The following is a 14789-nucleotide window of genomic DNA, read 5'->3' on the forward strand; positions in this document are numbered from 1 at the left end:
ACAGAAAGCAGTGGGGGAGACCTTGAAATAAATAATTTTTCAAAATGCGTATTAATTAATAAACAGGTTCTAGATATTAAGAAGTTTGGTGATAATGACCACATACGCTCATTTTTTCAAGGGTTTGCTTAAACTGTTTTTGAGAGTTTTTATTTAGTGGTGTTTGGTGAAATAATTTCCCTTAAATTTAAAATAACGGGAAAATAAGAAACAATCAAAAAGTAATGTTTCAAAGTTGTTTATTAATTCTTCGTACTGCACAAACTAGCCCATCCTTTTGGCTACGAGCGGAGCCAGCTGGTAGATCAGACTTTTGCCATAGCCGGTCGGCAAAACAGCGAAAACGTCCTTCTTGAAAAGGAATGAGCGGAGAGCCTCTTCCTGCTCATGTTTCAACGAAAACTCCAAGTCTAATTCTTCTAAAACTGATTCCAAAGCGGAGTCAAACGTGCGCTGTTCACTAGCCGTAGCCATCTTTCCTGCTGTGCTTTCTCCAGCGTCGCGCAGCTTTGTCGTCACTCCTGCAAAAGCCCGCCCAAAGAATCCAAACAAAAACCTTGCGTTGTGATTGGCGGGCACGATTTGATGCCCGGGGTGTTTTTGTTTATATGGTACGAGGCTAGACCCACTCGCTAGGCAAAAATATTTTTGGCCGCTAGGCGGGTGGGTCTAGTTTACTAGGCTACCGTCTAATCCAATTCACAACCGAACTTGAACAGAGAACACCTGCACTGAGATCTAAGACACAGTTGTAGATAGTCACTGATGTCAGTGTGGATGTTGGTGCGAACCTCGTCTGCTGAGATGTTTAAACCGAATAAAATAATATCATTTATGTTTAATCTGGCAACTATAACAACTGTAAAATGTAAAATTGTGCAGAGGAATACTGTGTGACTTTGTGTGTGTGTGTGTGTGGCTGTTTGCAGACAGTGTGCAGGTGTGTGTTGGGTATTGCACAATCCCATACTGCTCACGCCGTGTTGATTTGCGTAGCAGCCATCAGTGTCTTCTACCACATCCAGCTGAAACAGATGCCTGCTGCTTGACCCCACATCACTGCACACACATCACAGAACAGGACACTTTACACCTGCTTTTGTTTATGAGCTCAGCTTTGTGCATCCTCATGCTAATGTCTGACTGCTGCAAAAGATAACTGAACCAAACACGAGTGTGCCATGATGTGTTCAGGAAGTAACGTAGATATAATTGTGAAGTGAGACTGTGGTCACTGAAAAACACAGGGTGGGGTGGAAATAAAGTCATTTCATAACAACAGGACATTGTGTTGTTTCTGTTCTACTTTCCGTCCTGACGTGAGCAGTGCGCTGATAGTCAATATGTATGGCTCCATCAGCTGGCTGGATTTGGAAGTGGCATGACCTTGGTATTTCTGTGCACATCAAGAGTCACTTTGTTAATGGTGTGTGTGTGTGCATTAGACTGCTGAACTTTTAGATTTTGAATTATTATCTCAAAATTATGACTTCTTTCAAGATTCTGACTTTTTATCTCAAGATTCTGACTTATTATTTCAGTATTCTGACTTATTATCTCAAAATTATAACTTATTATCTCAGGATTTTGAATTATTATATCAAAATTAAGACTTACCTCAAGATTCTGACTTATTATCTCAAAATTATGACTTATCTCAGGATTCTGCCTGAATTCCTGCTCACTTTAATGTATTATAGGCAACTTTACAAGGCCAAATACATTAATTAAAAAATAATTAATTACAAAATCATATTATGGCAGCAGCATATCAAAAGTGTAACTCATCCCAAAATTTTAAAACATCAAGCCAAAAAATTTAGTTTTGTCAAAATTTTAACTTTTACATCAGTATATGATTTACTACCTCCGAATTCAGACTTATTGTCACAAAATCCTGATTTATTATCTCAAAATTTAGCTTCAACTTAAAACTGTGAGTTGTGAAAATTTTGAAAATGTTATTTCATCATGCTGAAATTTTGACTTTTTAACACAGTGGATTCTGACTTATTACCCCGACATTATGACTTATTTACTAAAAAAAATAAATAAAATTAAAAAAATCTGATTTTTCATCTCAAAATTATGACTTATCACAAAATACTGACTTAACTCATGATTTTGACATATTATCTCAAGATTCTGACTTATCTTGGGATTTTGAATTATTATCTCAAAATTATGACTTATCTCAAGATTCTGACTTATTATCTCAAACTTATGACTTGTCTCAGGATTCTGACTTATCTCAGGATTTTGAATTATTATCTCAAAATTATGACTTATCTCAAGATTCTGACTTATTATCTCAAAATTATGACTTATCTCAGCATTCTGACATCTCAGGTTTCTGACTTATTTCGGGATTTTGAATTATTATCTCAAAATTATGACATCTCAAGATTCTGACTTATTATCTCAAGATTCTGACTTATCTCAGGAGTCTGACTTATTATCTCAAGATTCTGACTTATCTTGGAATTTTGAATTATTATCTCAAAATTATGATTTATCTCAAAATTATGACTTATTATCTCACAATTCTGACTTATTATCTCAAAATTATGACTTATCTCAGCATTCTGACTTACTATCTCAAGATTGTGACTTATCTCGGGAATTTGAATTATCTCAAAATTATGACTTATTATCTCAGGATTTTGAATTATTATCTCAAAATTATGACTTCTTTCAGGATTCTGACTTATCTCAAAATTATGACTTATTATCTCAGGATTTTGAATTATTATTATATCAAAATTATGACTTATCTCAAGATTCTGACTTATCTCAAAATTATGACATCTCAGAATTCTGACTTATTATCTTAAAATTATGACACCATCTCAAAATTATGACTTATTATGCTAAAGCTTTGACTTATGTCAAAATCTTGACTATGTTGAAATAGTTACTTGTTATCAGACAGTTTTAAGATTTATTTATTTACTTACTTACTCAAAGTTATGATCCTGGCCATTACTTCAGTTAGTTTCAGGAGTGAATGCACTCGCTTCAGTCTGCCATCAGGACTGTTTCTGTTTCTGAGTGATTCTGACTCTTTAACTTGTGCTTTTCTCTTCAGGAGGAGAGACATGACTGATATCAGATGTTTGTTTGTTTGTTTGTTTGTTTATTTGTTTGTTTTTATAAAGCTGCCATGAACTAACACTGTCCATATTTTATTTCATTTTATTTTATTCTCTCTCTCTTTCTCTCTCTCTCTCTCCACCTATTCTTCTCTGTCTCGTCTCTCAGAGGGCCATGCGGGTGAGGAGTCACTCCATGGAGACGATGGTGGGTTCTCACAAACACAAAGCTGCAGGAGGAGGCGTACCATCTAGTATGAGTGGAGGAGGGCTACCGCCCAGTATGAGTGGAGGAGGACTACCGCAGAGCAGTGCTGAGTGCACAAAGAGTACCTTTACCGTAAGAGTACTTATTTACTCTACTATAAGTACCTTACTGCACTTATAGTCACAGAGTGTCAGAACAATGCTGATTTTTTTTTTTTTTTTATACCATCGACAGAATCAGTAATCGGTGCTTTTTGGCTGGGATGACCAAGCTTTAGCCAGGAAAAGTTTAGCATTGATTTGGATGATAATTTTCATAAGAAATATTGATATATCCTGTGCTGACCTGGCGACTTGTCCAGGGTGTACCCTGCCTCTCACCCACAGTCAGCTGGGATAAGCTCCAGCTTGCCCGTGACCCTGCACAGGATAAACGGCTACAGATGATGGATGGATGTTGATATATTTCATACAGTAAATATATATTTCTGCGCTTGTGATTGAAAACTTGATAGTTGACCTGCTGGGTTTGCATCATTGCCATCGCTATATTTTTAGATGGATGTGGTTACTGTTTTCATGTGAAGAAGGTCAAGCTTGGTAAACCATGCTGCTATAAACTAGCATGAACTAGACTGCATTTCCGCAGAGAAAATGCAAAGTGTGCTTGCTCAGCTGTCGCAGAGGATCACCAACAGTAACTGGATCAGACATGAGACCTCATGCTCTAAAATCTGTTTTAAATGGCTGAGCTCACAGCGTGATTGTGCTGATACAGCAAACCATGAACATCGAGCATGCTAACATACGAACAGACAGCATACTAACAGCTAGCATGCCAACATGCAAGCAGCTAGCATGCTAACAGTTCACATGCTAACAGCTAGCATGCTAATATGCTAATGGATACATGTTAGTAGCTAGCACACTAACATGCTGACATACTATGGCTAACATGCTAACTGTTAACATACTAACAGTTCACATTCTAACAGCTAGCATGCTATTTTGCTAATGGGTAACATGTTAATAGCTAGCATACTAACACGCTAACATACTATGATTAACATGTTAACTATTATCATGCTTATGCTAACATGCTCGGTGGTGTAGTGGTTAGCGCTGTCGCCTCACAGCAAGAAGGTCCTGGGTTCGAGCCCCGGGGCCGGCGAGGGCCTTTCTGTGTGGAGTTTGCATGTTCTCCGCGTGTCCGCGTGGGTTTCCTCCGGGTGCTCCGGTTTCCCCCACAGTCCAAAGACATGCAGGTTAGGTTAACTGGTGACTCTAAATTGACCGTAGGTGTGAATGTGAGTGTGAATGGTTGTCTGTGTCTATGTGTCAGCCCTGTGATGACCTGGCGACTTGTCCAGGGTGTACCCCGCCTTTCACCCGTAGTCAGCTGGGATAGGCTCCAGCTTGCCTGCAACCCTGTAGAAGGATAAAGCGGCTAGAGATAATGAGATGAGATGCTAACATGCTAATAGATAGCATGCTAATGACTAACATGCTAATGGATAACATGCTAATAGTTAGCATATTAACATGCTAACATACTATGATTAACATGCTGTTATCATGATTGTTAACATGCTAACAGCTAGCATGCTAATATGCTAATGGGTAGCATGCAAATAGCTAGCATACTGACATGTTAACATACTATGGCTAACATGCTAACAGCTAGCATGCTAACAGTTCACATGCTAATGGCTAACATGCTAACATATTATGGCTAACATGCTAACTGTTATCATGGTAAAGCTAGCATGCTAATGACTAACTTGCTAACAGCTAGCATGCTAACAGCTGCAGTTACTTGGTTTTACTTGGTGTTGCTTTGTGCAGCAAGCACACTAATAATAATGAACAGTTATCTCGCTAACGTAGACCTTTGACCCACACTAGCTTGCCACCAAAGTCTAACTTGGCCACGCCGTTGTACCCAAGATCCATGTTTGCACCCCTTTTGAAAACAAAGCCGTGGATTATTGGATGAAATTAAGCAATACTTTCATTTCCTTTCATTCAATTCTGCATTGTAAGCTTGTGTTTGAAGTCGTATCCGTCCTGTGTGTGATTGTGTGCGTAGCCTCCAGTGCTGTCGGCCAAGTCTCCTATGAAGAGTCCAGTAAAACGGCGTTCAGGCCTGTTTCCCAGGTTACACTCGAGCACGGAGAGCCCTACTGAAAAACATCCATCCCGCAGGTCACAAACACACCATCACTCACATACACGATGTTTCTGAGTATTAACGTGACTCAAAGAAATGCTGTAGCAAAGCAGCCCAATACTGTATTCACTCAGTATAACAAGGAGTAACCAAAAAGCCATCACAAGTTACTTTTGCATGTCCAGTAATACGAGTGCTTATTTTTACAATAAACTCTTCAGAAATATGTATAAATTCTGCTTTCTTTCACAGTGATCACAAAACAGCAGATATATTCCCACACTCACAGGAAGTGAGGTCAGAGAATTCATCTAATCCAAGCTCACCAGAGATCTGCCCAAACAAGGAAAGGTCAGCAGTGCTGTAGTTTCTTCGCTGTTTGATTTTACGATATGATCTAACAGGTGTATGAGTGTTTTACTTCCTCTAAACACTGACTCATTCTGTTATTCTTTTTTTGTTGTTGTTCCTCCTCCTCTCTGGCTATGTTGTGTTTCTCAGGCCATTTGTGAAGCTGAAGGAGTGTAACAGCCGAAGTAACATCTCCCGCTCGTCCTCGAGCACCAGCAGCTTTAGCAGCACAGCTGGAGAAGGAGATGGCCTGGAGGAGCTTGATGTGGTCAGACATTAAGGCTACGTTCACACTGCAGGCTGAAGTGACTCAAATCCGATCTTTTCGCCCATATGTGACCTGTATCCGATCTTTTATTGACAATATGAACGACACAGATCCGATTTTTTCAAATCCGACCCAGGCCGTTTGGATATGTGGTCCTAATTCCGATTCCTATCCGCTCTTTTCATATGCGACTTCAGTCTGAACCGCCAGGTCGCATTCATCCGACTTACACGTCATCAACAAGCCACAAACGTCACTATTCTGCGCTGAAGTAGGCGGCGGGTCTCTCAAAAAAAGTTACAACAACATGGCGCATAATCACGGGCACAGATAGAGGGGGAGATGGGTGGGATTCGTCCCACCCAGATTTAAATTCACTTCGTTCGGCCCCCCCCACTTATAGGGAGGAAAAAACGTCTATGCTGTCTTTCTTTGCATAAGGCAAACCTCACGGAAAAATCAAAAGACTAATTACCATTCGGTTTATTGAGGTGCACAGCAGTGTATACATAGTTGCAACAACTCACATAAAACAAAACAAAGACTGATATTCGGTTGGTTGAGCTGCGCAGACTGCACAGGTTGCGAGCTCGAGCTTGGTTGCTATGGTAACCCACAGCAAGTTTGACAGGCATATCGGGGTTGGTTTGCTGGCAGCTTTGTCCCCCCCAGTTTTTTGTCCCCCCCAGTTCAAAAAACGTATCTGCGCCCCTGCGCATGACATCAATGCGAGGGACGCTTCGGGCTGTGAAGGTTCTGAATCTTCTCAATGGAAGGACGCAGAGGTTAGGGAGCTGATTTCCATTTGGGGGGATACAGCTATTCAAGCTAGATTGGATGGGTCATACCGCAACCGGGCGGTTTTACTTCCGTAAACACTGGCCATGCTCACTGCGTGTGACGCCGTCGTATCCTGCAATGCGCATGCGGAACACTTTTAGGTCGCTTTTCGTTCATACTGAGGATCACATACAAGTCGCATATATTTGTTAATGTGAACGACCTCACAAAAAAATCGGAATTGAGCATTAAGCCTTGCAGTGTGAATGTAGCGTAAATGCACTCACATGATATGAAGAACGCAGAACACAGCACAGCAATCAGCAGCACAGTTGTAAATCAAAACAGCACAGTAAAACACATTTTAAAAAATGAACACAGCACCATTACAAAATGCAGCAGAGTTACAAATCAACACAGCACAATTAAGAAATACAGTCAAAAAGTCAGAAAGTCCTTCCTGTGCCAGGATCTGGTCTTCCCAGGCAGTTTCACAACCACAGCTACAGAATAAAACTGCACAGGGACAAAACAACACAGCACAGTTACCAAACAAAACGCAATTACAAAACAAGTCAGTAATTACAAAACAGCACAGCACAGTTACACGACAATGAAGCACAGCCACAAAATACACCTGCCACAACCTATGCAACTATACAGCACAATTACAAAACAAGTCAGTAATTACAAAACAGCAGAGCACATTTACACAACAACACAGCACAGCTACAAAATAAAACTGCACAGTGACAAAACAACACCAGCACAGTTACCAAACAAAACACAGTTATAAAACAAGTCAGCAATTGCAAAACAGCACAGGAAAGTTACACAACAATGCAGCACAGCTACAGAATAAACTTGCGCAGTGACAACACAGCCCTGGTATCAAACAAAGCACAATTACAAAAACAAGTCAGCAATTACAAAACGGCACAGCACAGTTACACAACAAGGTAGCATAGCCACAAAATAAACCTGCCATAACCTGTACAACTATACAACACAGTTACAAAACAAGTCAGCAATTACAAAACAGCTCAGGAGGGTTACACATCAACACAGCACAGCTACAAACTAAAACTGCACAGTGACAAAACAACACAGCACAGTTACCAAACAAAACAGTTCCAAAACAAATCAGCAATTGCAAAACAGTAAAGTTACACAAGGCAGCACAGCTACAAAATAAAATTGCACAGTGACAAAACAAAACCAGCACAGTTGCCAAACAAAACACAGTTACAAAACAAGTTAGCAATTACAAAACAGCACAGCTACAAAATAAAACTGCACAGTTCTTAAACAACACAGAACAGTTACACATCAGCGCAGCACAGCTACAAAATAAATCTGCTGCAACCTATACAATTATACAGCACAGTTACAAAACAAGTCAGTAATTACAAAATAGCACAGCACAGTTACACAACAATGCAGCACAACTACAGAATAAAACTGCACAGTGACAAAACACAGCCCTGTTACCAAACAAAATGCAATTAAAAAAACAGCACAGTTACACAACGATGTAGCCCAGCCACAAAATAAACCTGCCACAACCTATACAATGATACAGCACAGTTACAAAACAAGTCAGCAATTACAAAACAGCTCAGGTGAGTTAAATATCAACACAGTACAGCTACAAACTAAAACTGCACAGTGACAAAACCACACAGCCCTGTTACCAAACAAAACACAATAAAAAAAAACAGCACAGTTACACAATGATGTAGCCCAGCCACAAAATAAACCTGCCACAACCTATACAACGATACAGCACAGTTACAAAACAAGTCAGCAATTACAAAACAGCTCAGGTGAGTTAAATATCAACACAGTACAGCTACAAACTAAAATTGCACAGTGACAAAACCACACAGCACAGTTACCAAACAAAACAGTTACAAAACAAATCAGCAATTACAAAACAGCAAAGCAAAGTTACACAACAATACAGCGCAGCTACAAAATAAACCTGCTAAAACCTATACAACTATACAGCACAGTTACAAAACAATTCAGTAATTACAAAGTAGCACAGCACAGTTACACAACAATGCAGCACAGCTACAGAATAAAACTACACAGTGACAAAACATAGCCCTGTTACCAAACAAAACACAATTAAATAAAGTCAGCAATTACAAAACAGCACAGCACAGTTACACAACGATGTAGCACAGCCACAAAATAAACCTGCCACAACCTATACAACTATACAGCACAGTTACAAAACAAGTCAGAAATTACAAAACAGCTCAGGTGAGTTAAACATCAATACAGCACAGCTACAAATTAAATCTGCACAGTGACAAAACAACACAGTACAGTTACCAAACAAAATAGTTACAAAACAAATCAGCAATTACAAAACAGCACAGCAAAGTTACACAACAACACAGCACAGCTACAAACTAAAACTGCACAGTGACAAAACAACACCAGCACAGTTACCAAAACAAAAACAGTTACAAAACAAATCAGCAATTACAAAACAGCAGAGCAAAGTTACACAACAATGCAGCACAGCTACAAAATAAAATTGCACAGTGAGAAAACAAAAACAGCACAGTTACCAAACAAAACACAGTTACAAAACAGCGCAGCTACAAAATAAACCTGCTACAACCTATACAACTATACAGCACAGTTACAAAACAAGTCAGCAATTACAAAACAGCTCAGGTGAGTTAAACATCAATAAAGCACAGCTACAAATTAAATCTGCACAGTGACAAAACAACACAGCACAGTTACCAAACAAAGTAGTTACAAAACAAATCAGCAATTACAAAACAGCACAGCAAAGTTACACAACAACGCAGCACAGCTACAAACTAAAACTGCACAGTGACAAAACAACACCAGCACAGTTACCAAAACAAAACAGTTACAAAACAAATAAGCAATTACAAAATAGCACAGCAAAGTTACACAACAAGGCAGCACAGCTACAAAATAAAATTGCACAGTGACAAAACAAAAACAGTACAGTTACCAAACAAAGTAGTTACAAAACAAATCAGCAATTACAAAACAGCAAAGTTACACAACAACGCAGCACAGCTACAAACTAAAACTGCACAGTGACAAAACAACACCAGCACAGTTACCAGAACAAAACAGTTACAAAACAAATCAGCAATTACAAAATAGCACAACAAAGTTACACAATGCAGCACAGCTACAAAATAAAATTGCACAGTGACAAAACAAAAACAGCACAGTTACCAAAACAAAACACAGTTACAAAACAGTGCAGCTACAAAATAAACCTGCTACAACCTATACAACTATACAGCACAGTTACATACCAAGTCAGCAATTACAAAATAGCACAGCACAGTTACACAACAATGCAGCACAGCTACAAAATAAAACTGCACAGTGACAAAACAACACAGTCCTGTTACCAAACAAAACACAGTTACAAAACAAGAGAGTAGATATAAAGAACAGTTACAAACAACATCGTACAGGCTCCAAAGAGTGCTATAAAACAGTATAATGCAGCACAGCACAGGTATAAAACATAGCTTTGCACAGCCCCATTATAAAACTGCATTTCATTAGAGTTTTGCCATAATGTGTTCCAGCATAGCATAATACAACATTACACAATATAGCAAAGAATACTTATATCAACAAAACACAAAAAAATAGTATCGTACTTTTGCAAAACAAGTGCTGAACAGCACAGTCAAAGTACAAAAGAGTTTGACAAGAAAGTCTACTTTAGATTTTAGACTAGCGCTCTAATTAGATCTGAGCCCCCAGGCTGCATTAGTGCTCTATTAGTTACATTCAAGGGTGGTGTAAAAAGTGAGAATGGTAGTTACAGGACACTGGTATGTATCGTGTTCCCCCAGAGCAGTCACTCAGATTCGACTGTGTTCACTGTGTTCAGCGCCAACACTCAGTGCGGGGACCAGAACTGTAGGACACCACTGGTTATGTGCCACATTCCTACTGGATACAATACATGATCACATACAGTGGTGCTTGAAAGTTTGTGAACCCTTTAGGATTTTCAATATTTCTGCATAAATATGACCTAAAACATCATCAGATTTTCACACAAGTCCTAAAAGTAGATAAAGAGAACCCAGTTAAACAAATGAGACAAAAATATTATACTTGGTCATTTATTTATTGAGGAAAATGATCCAATACTACATATCTGTGAGTGGCAAAAGTATGTGAACCTCTAGGATTAGCAGTTAATTTGAAGGTGAAATTAGAGTCAGGTGTTTTCAATCAATTGGGTGACAATCAGGTGTGAGTGGGCACTCTGTTTTATTTAAAGAACAGGGATCTATCAAAGTCTGATCTTCACAACACATGTTTGTGGAAGTGTATCATGGCACGAACAAAGGAGATTTCTGAGGACCTCAGAAAAAGCGTTGTTGATGCTCATCAGGCTGGAAAAGGTTACAAAACCATCTCTAAAGAGTTTGGACTCCACCAATCCACAGTCAGACAGACTGTGTACAAATGGAGGAAATTTCAAGACCATTATTACCCTCCCCAGGAGTGGTCGACCAACAAAGATCACTCCAAGAGCAAGGCGTGTAATAGTCAGTGAGGTCACAAAGGACACCAGGGTAACTTCTAAGCAACTGAAGGCCTCTCTCACATTGGCTAATGTTAATGTTCATGAGTCCACCATCAGGAGAACACTGAACAACAATGGTGTGCATGGCAGGGTTGCAAGGAGAAAGCCACTGCTCTCCAAAAAGAACATTGCTGCTCATCTGCAGTTTGCTAAAGATCACGTGGACAAGCCAGAAGGCTATTGGAAAAATGTTTCGTGGACGGATGAGACCAAAATAGAACGTTTTGGTTTAAATGAGAAGCATTATGTTTGGAGAAAGGAAAATGCTGCATTCCAGCATAAGAACCTTATCCCATCTGTGAAACATGGTGGTGGTAGTATCATGGTTTGGGCCTGTTTTGCTGCATCTGGTCCAGGACGGCTTGCCATGATTGATGGAACAATGAATTCTGAATTATACCAGCAAATTCTAAAGGAAAATGTCAGGACATCTGTCCATGAACTGAATCTCAAGAGAAGGTGGGTCATACAGCAAGACAACAACCCTAAGCACACAAGTCGTTCTATCAAAGAATGGTTAAAGAAGAATAAAGTTAATGTTTTGGAATGGCCAAGTCAAAGTCCTGACCTTAATCCAATCGGAATGTTGTGGAAGGACCTGAAGCGAGCAGTTCATGTGAGGAAACCCACCAACATCCCAGAGTTGAAGCTGTTCTGTATGGAGGAATGGGCTAAAATTCCTCCAAGCCGGTGTGCAGGACTGATCAACAGTTACCGCAAACATTTAGTTGCAGTTATTGCTGCAAGGGGGTCACACCAGATACTGAAAGCAAAGGTTCACATACTTTTGCCACTCACAGATATGTAATATTGGATCATTTTCCTCAATAAATAAATGACCAAGTATAATATTTTTGTCTCATTTGTTTAACTGGGTTCTCTTTATCTACTTTTAGGACTTGTGTGAAAATCTGATGATGTTTTAGGTCTTATTTATACAGAAATATAGAAAATTCTAAAGGGTTCACAAACTTTCAAGCACCACTGTACCTCCACTCACACAGGCATGGACGTGCATGTCAGACCATGCTCACAGCACACACAGATACACACACGTGGCTGCTGATTGTGCTAAAATCTAGTTCTCTTTTTTTCTTTCTCAGACAGGAAAAGTAAAATTTCACCTCAGTCAAACTTGAAGTTTCATTTTGACAAGATGACCCACATGACGACAGTGAGTAAAGCGGCCGGTGAGGGTTCATTGAACTCTTCTGGGAACACTGATTTTATTGGGGGAAATATATGAGCTGTATTCTCTATCCTCTCTGTTTCAGGGGCATTGAGATAGACAGGAGTGACGACAGAGAAAGATCAGGTAATTCTTTTCAGCCTTATGCTAATACTGCGTCCACACTAATGTGGATTTGACATGCTTTTTCCATATTGTTAGTTTTACACTGGACTTAGTCCTTAGTTTCCACCTACTATTAGGTCGCTTTGTAGGTATAATTACTCAGACTCTTCTACAAGGACACTGTGACCCCCGCTATAACCGACTCCTTGGGCTTGGGGGACGTCTAAATAGTTTGTTATAGCGAAAAGATCATAATACTGCAATGGAGCCACTTGTCACACCAGACACTCACTCTTGCATAACACAAGACCAACCATGTTTCATTTTTGTTTATGCTTAATTCACTTACATATTGACGAAGTAAAGGAAATAAGTCATTCTTCAGTAAAGGAAATAAGTCACACTCACCATCGTTTGCTTGCTGCATCTTCTTTCTTTTCAGCCCGTCATGTTGATTGCAGTTATGGACGAAGTCTTGGAGCTCTTTTTCTTTTGCTGTAAAAGTTCATCTCATTCTCATCTCATTATCTCTAGCCACTTTATCCTGTTCTACAGGGTCTCAGGCAAGTTGGAAAGGCGGGGTACACCCTGGACAAGTCGCCAGGTCATCACAGGGCTGACACATAGACACAGACAACCATTCACACTCACATTCACACCTACGGTCAATTTAGAGTCACCAGTAAACCTAACCTGCATGTCTTTGGACTGTGGGGGAAACCGGAGCACCTGGAGGAAACCCACGCGGACAACATGCAAACTCCGCACAGAAAGGCCCTCATCGGCCACGGGGCTCAAACTCGGACCTTCTTGCTGTGAGGCGACAGCGCTAACCACTACACCACCGTGCCGCCTGCTGTAAAAGTTGAAATTGAATTTTTCAGGATATCATATCCTTATGACAAATTCATAACTTTCTCACCAGATGCTCCTGGATATGAAGTTTGTCTTCGATGGAGAGTATCTTACGTTTACAAGTAGCCATGACGACAATGTTTACGGAGTAAAGACTCAAGTAAAACCGCTTTTAGCTCATAAAGTCCTTTTAAGGAATTTTCTGAAGTCAATGATCACTGTTCTCGATAATTGTTAGTGATCGACACCTAAGTGAGGCTAGTTAAGCCTTTGTTTTTTGGTGTTGACATGTATTGTTAAGGGTGGCACGGTGGTGTAGTGGTTAGCACTGTCGCCTCACAGCAAGAAGGTTCTGGGTTTGAGCCCAGTGGCCAATGGGCAGCTTCCTGTGCGGAGTTTGTATGTTCTCCCTGTCTGTATGGGTTTCCTCTGGGTGCACCGGTTTCCCCCACAGTCCAAAGACATGCAGGTTAGGTTAATTGGTGGCTCTAAATTGACTGTAGGTGTGAATGGTTGTTTGTCTCTATGTATCAACCCTGCGATGATCTGGCAACTTGTCCAGGGTGTACCCCGCCTCTCGCCCATAGTCAGCTGGGATAGGCTCCAGCTTGCCCACAACCCTGTACAGGATAAGCGGTTATGGATAATGGATGGATGTATTGTTAACTTGACTGCGGACTTAATTACTTATTGTTGTGTCTCTGGGGGGAAGAGGAGTGCATGGCTAAGTGATTTTTTTTTTTAAGACTCTGACTCACTGTCACTAAAGGCACAAGCTTAGTTCATTATATGCAAAAGTTCACAGTAAAACTTGCAGTGTAGTTGTCCATATTCTGACTGTATCGCTTGTCAAATCCACCCCACACCACCAGAGGTCCCCATGACCACAACACCAGGTCACTTCGCAGTCATCTGAACTCTCACCTGATCATCATTAATTCCTCATTTACTCACTGTTTTAATACTTGTGATTTTCACACACACAATAAATTGTCTTCTTTCCTTGGGAATTAGAAGGGAACTCGGTAGAGTGTATACCTTCACCAAGCCACATGTTATCAACATCAAATCACTTGATCCTAGGATAATACTAAAGCTGTCCACCAAATTTCATCCATATCTGTTCACTACTTTTTGAATTATGTTGG

General features: G+C 40.0%; 1 protein-coding gene across 8 annotated transcripts in view; it reads left to right on the plus strand.

The window, feature by feature from the left end:
* rap1gap2a (RAP1 GTPase activating protein 2a) overlaps positions 1-14789 on the plus strand; it is a 299474-nt gene that overhangs the window by 282963 nt on the left and 1722 nt on the right. For 6 of the 8 annotated variants that reach the window (XR_009650206.1, XR_009650205.1, XR_009650204.1 and 3 more), the window contains 6 exons: positions 3262-3432; positions 5389-5504; positions 5722-5820; positions 5971-6088; positions 12596-12666; positions 12767-12807. Coding sequence is in view for 2 of the 8 variants with exons in the window: in XM_060897746.1 (XP_060753729.1) it covers positions 3262-3432; positions 5389-5504; positions 5722-5820; positions 5971-6088; positions 12596-12631 (540 nt within the window). In the remaining 6 variants the exon portion in view is untranslated. Of the gene's footprint in view, positions 1-929; positions 1282-3261; positions 3433-5388; positions 5505-5721; positions 5821-5970; positions 6089-12595; positions 12683-12766; positions 12808-14789 lie in introns of those variants that run through there. The other 2 variants (XM_060897746.1, XM_060897748.1) reach the window with 2 other exon arrangements.

Source organism: Neoarius graeffei, chromosome 17 (genome assembly GCF_027579695.1).
Source record: "Neoarius graeffei isolate fNeoGra1 chromosome 17, fNeoGra1.pri, whole genome shotgun sequence".
NCBI lineage: Eukaryota > Metazoa > Chordata > Actinopteri > Siluriformes > Ariidae > Neoarius > Neoarius graeffei.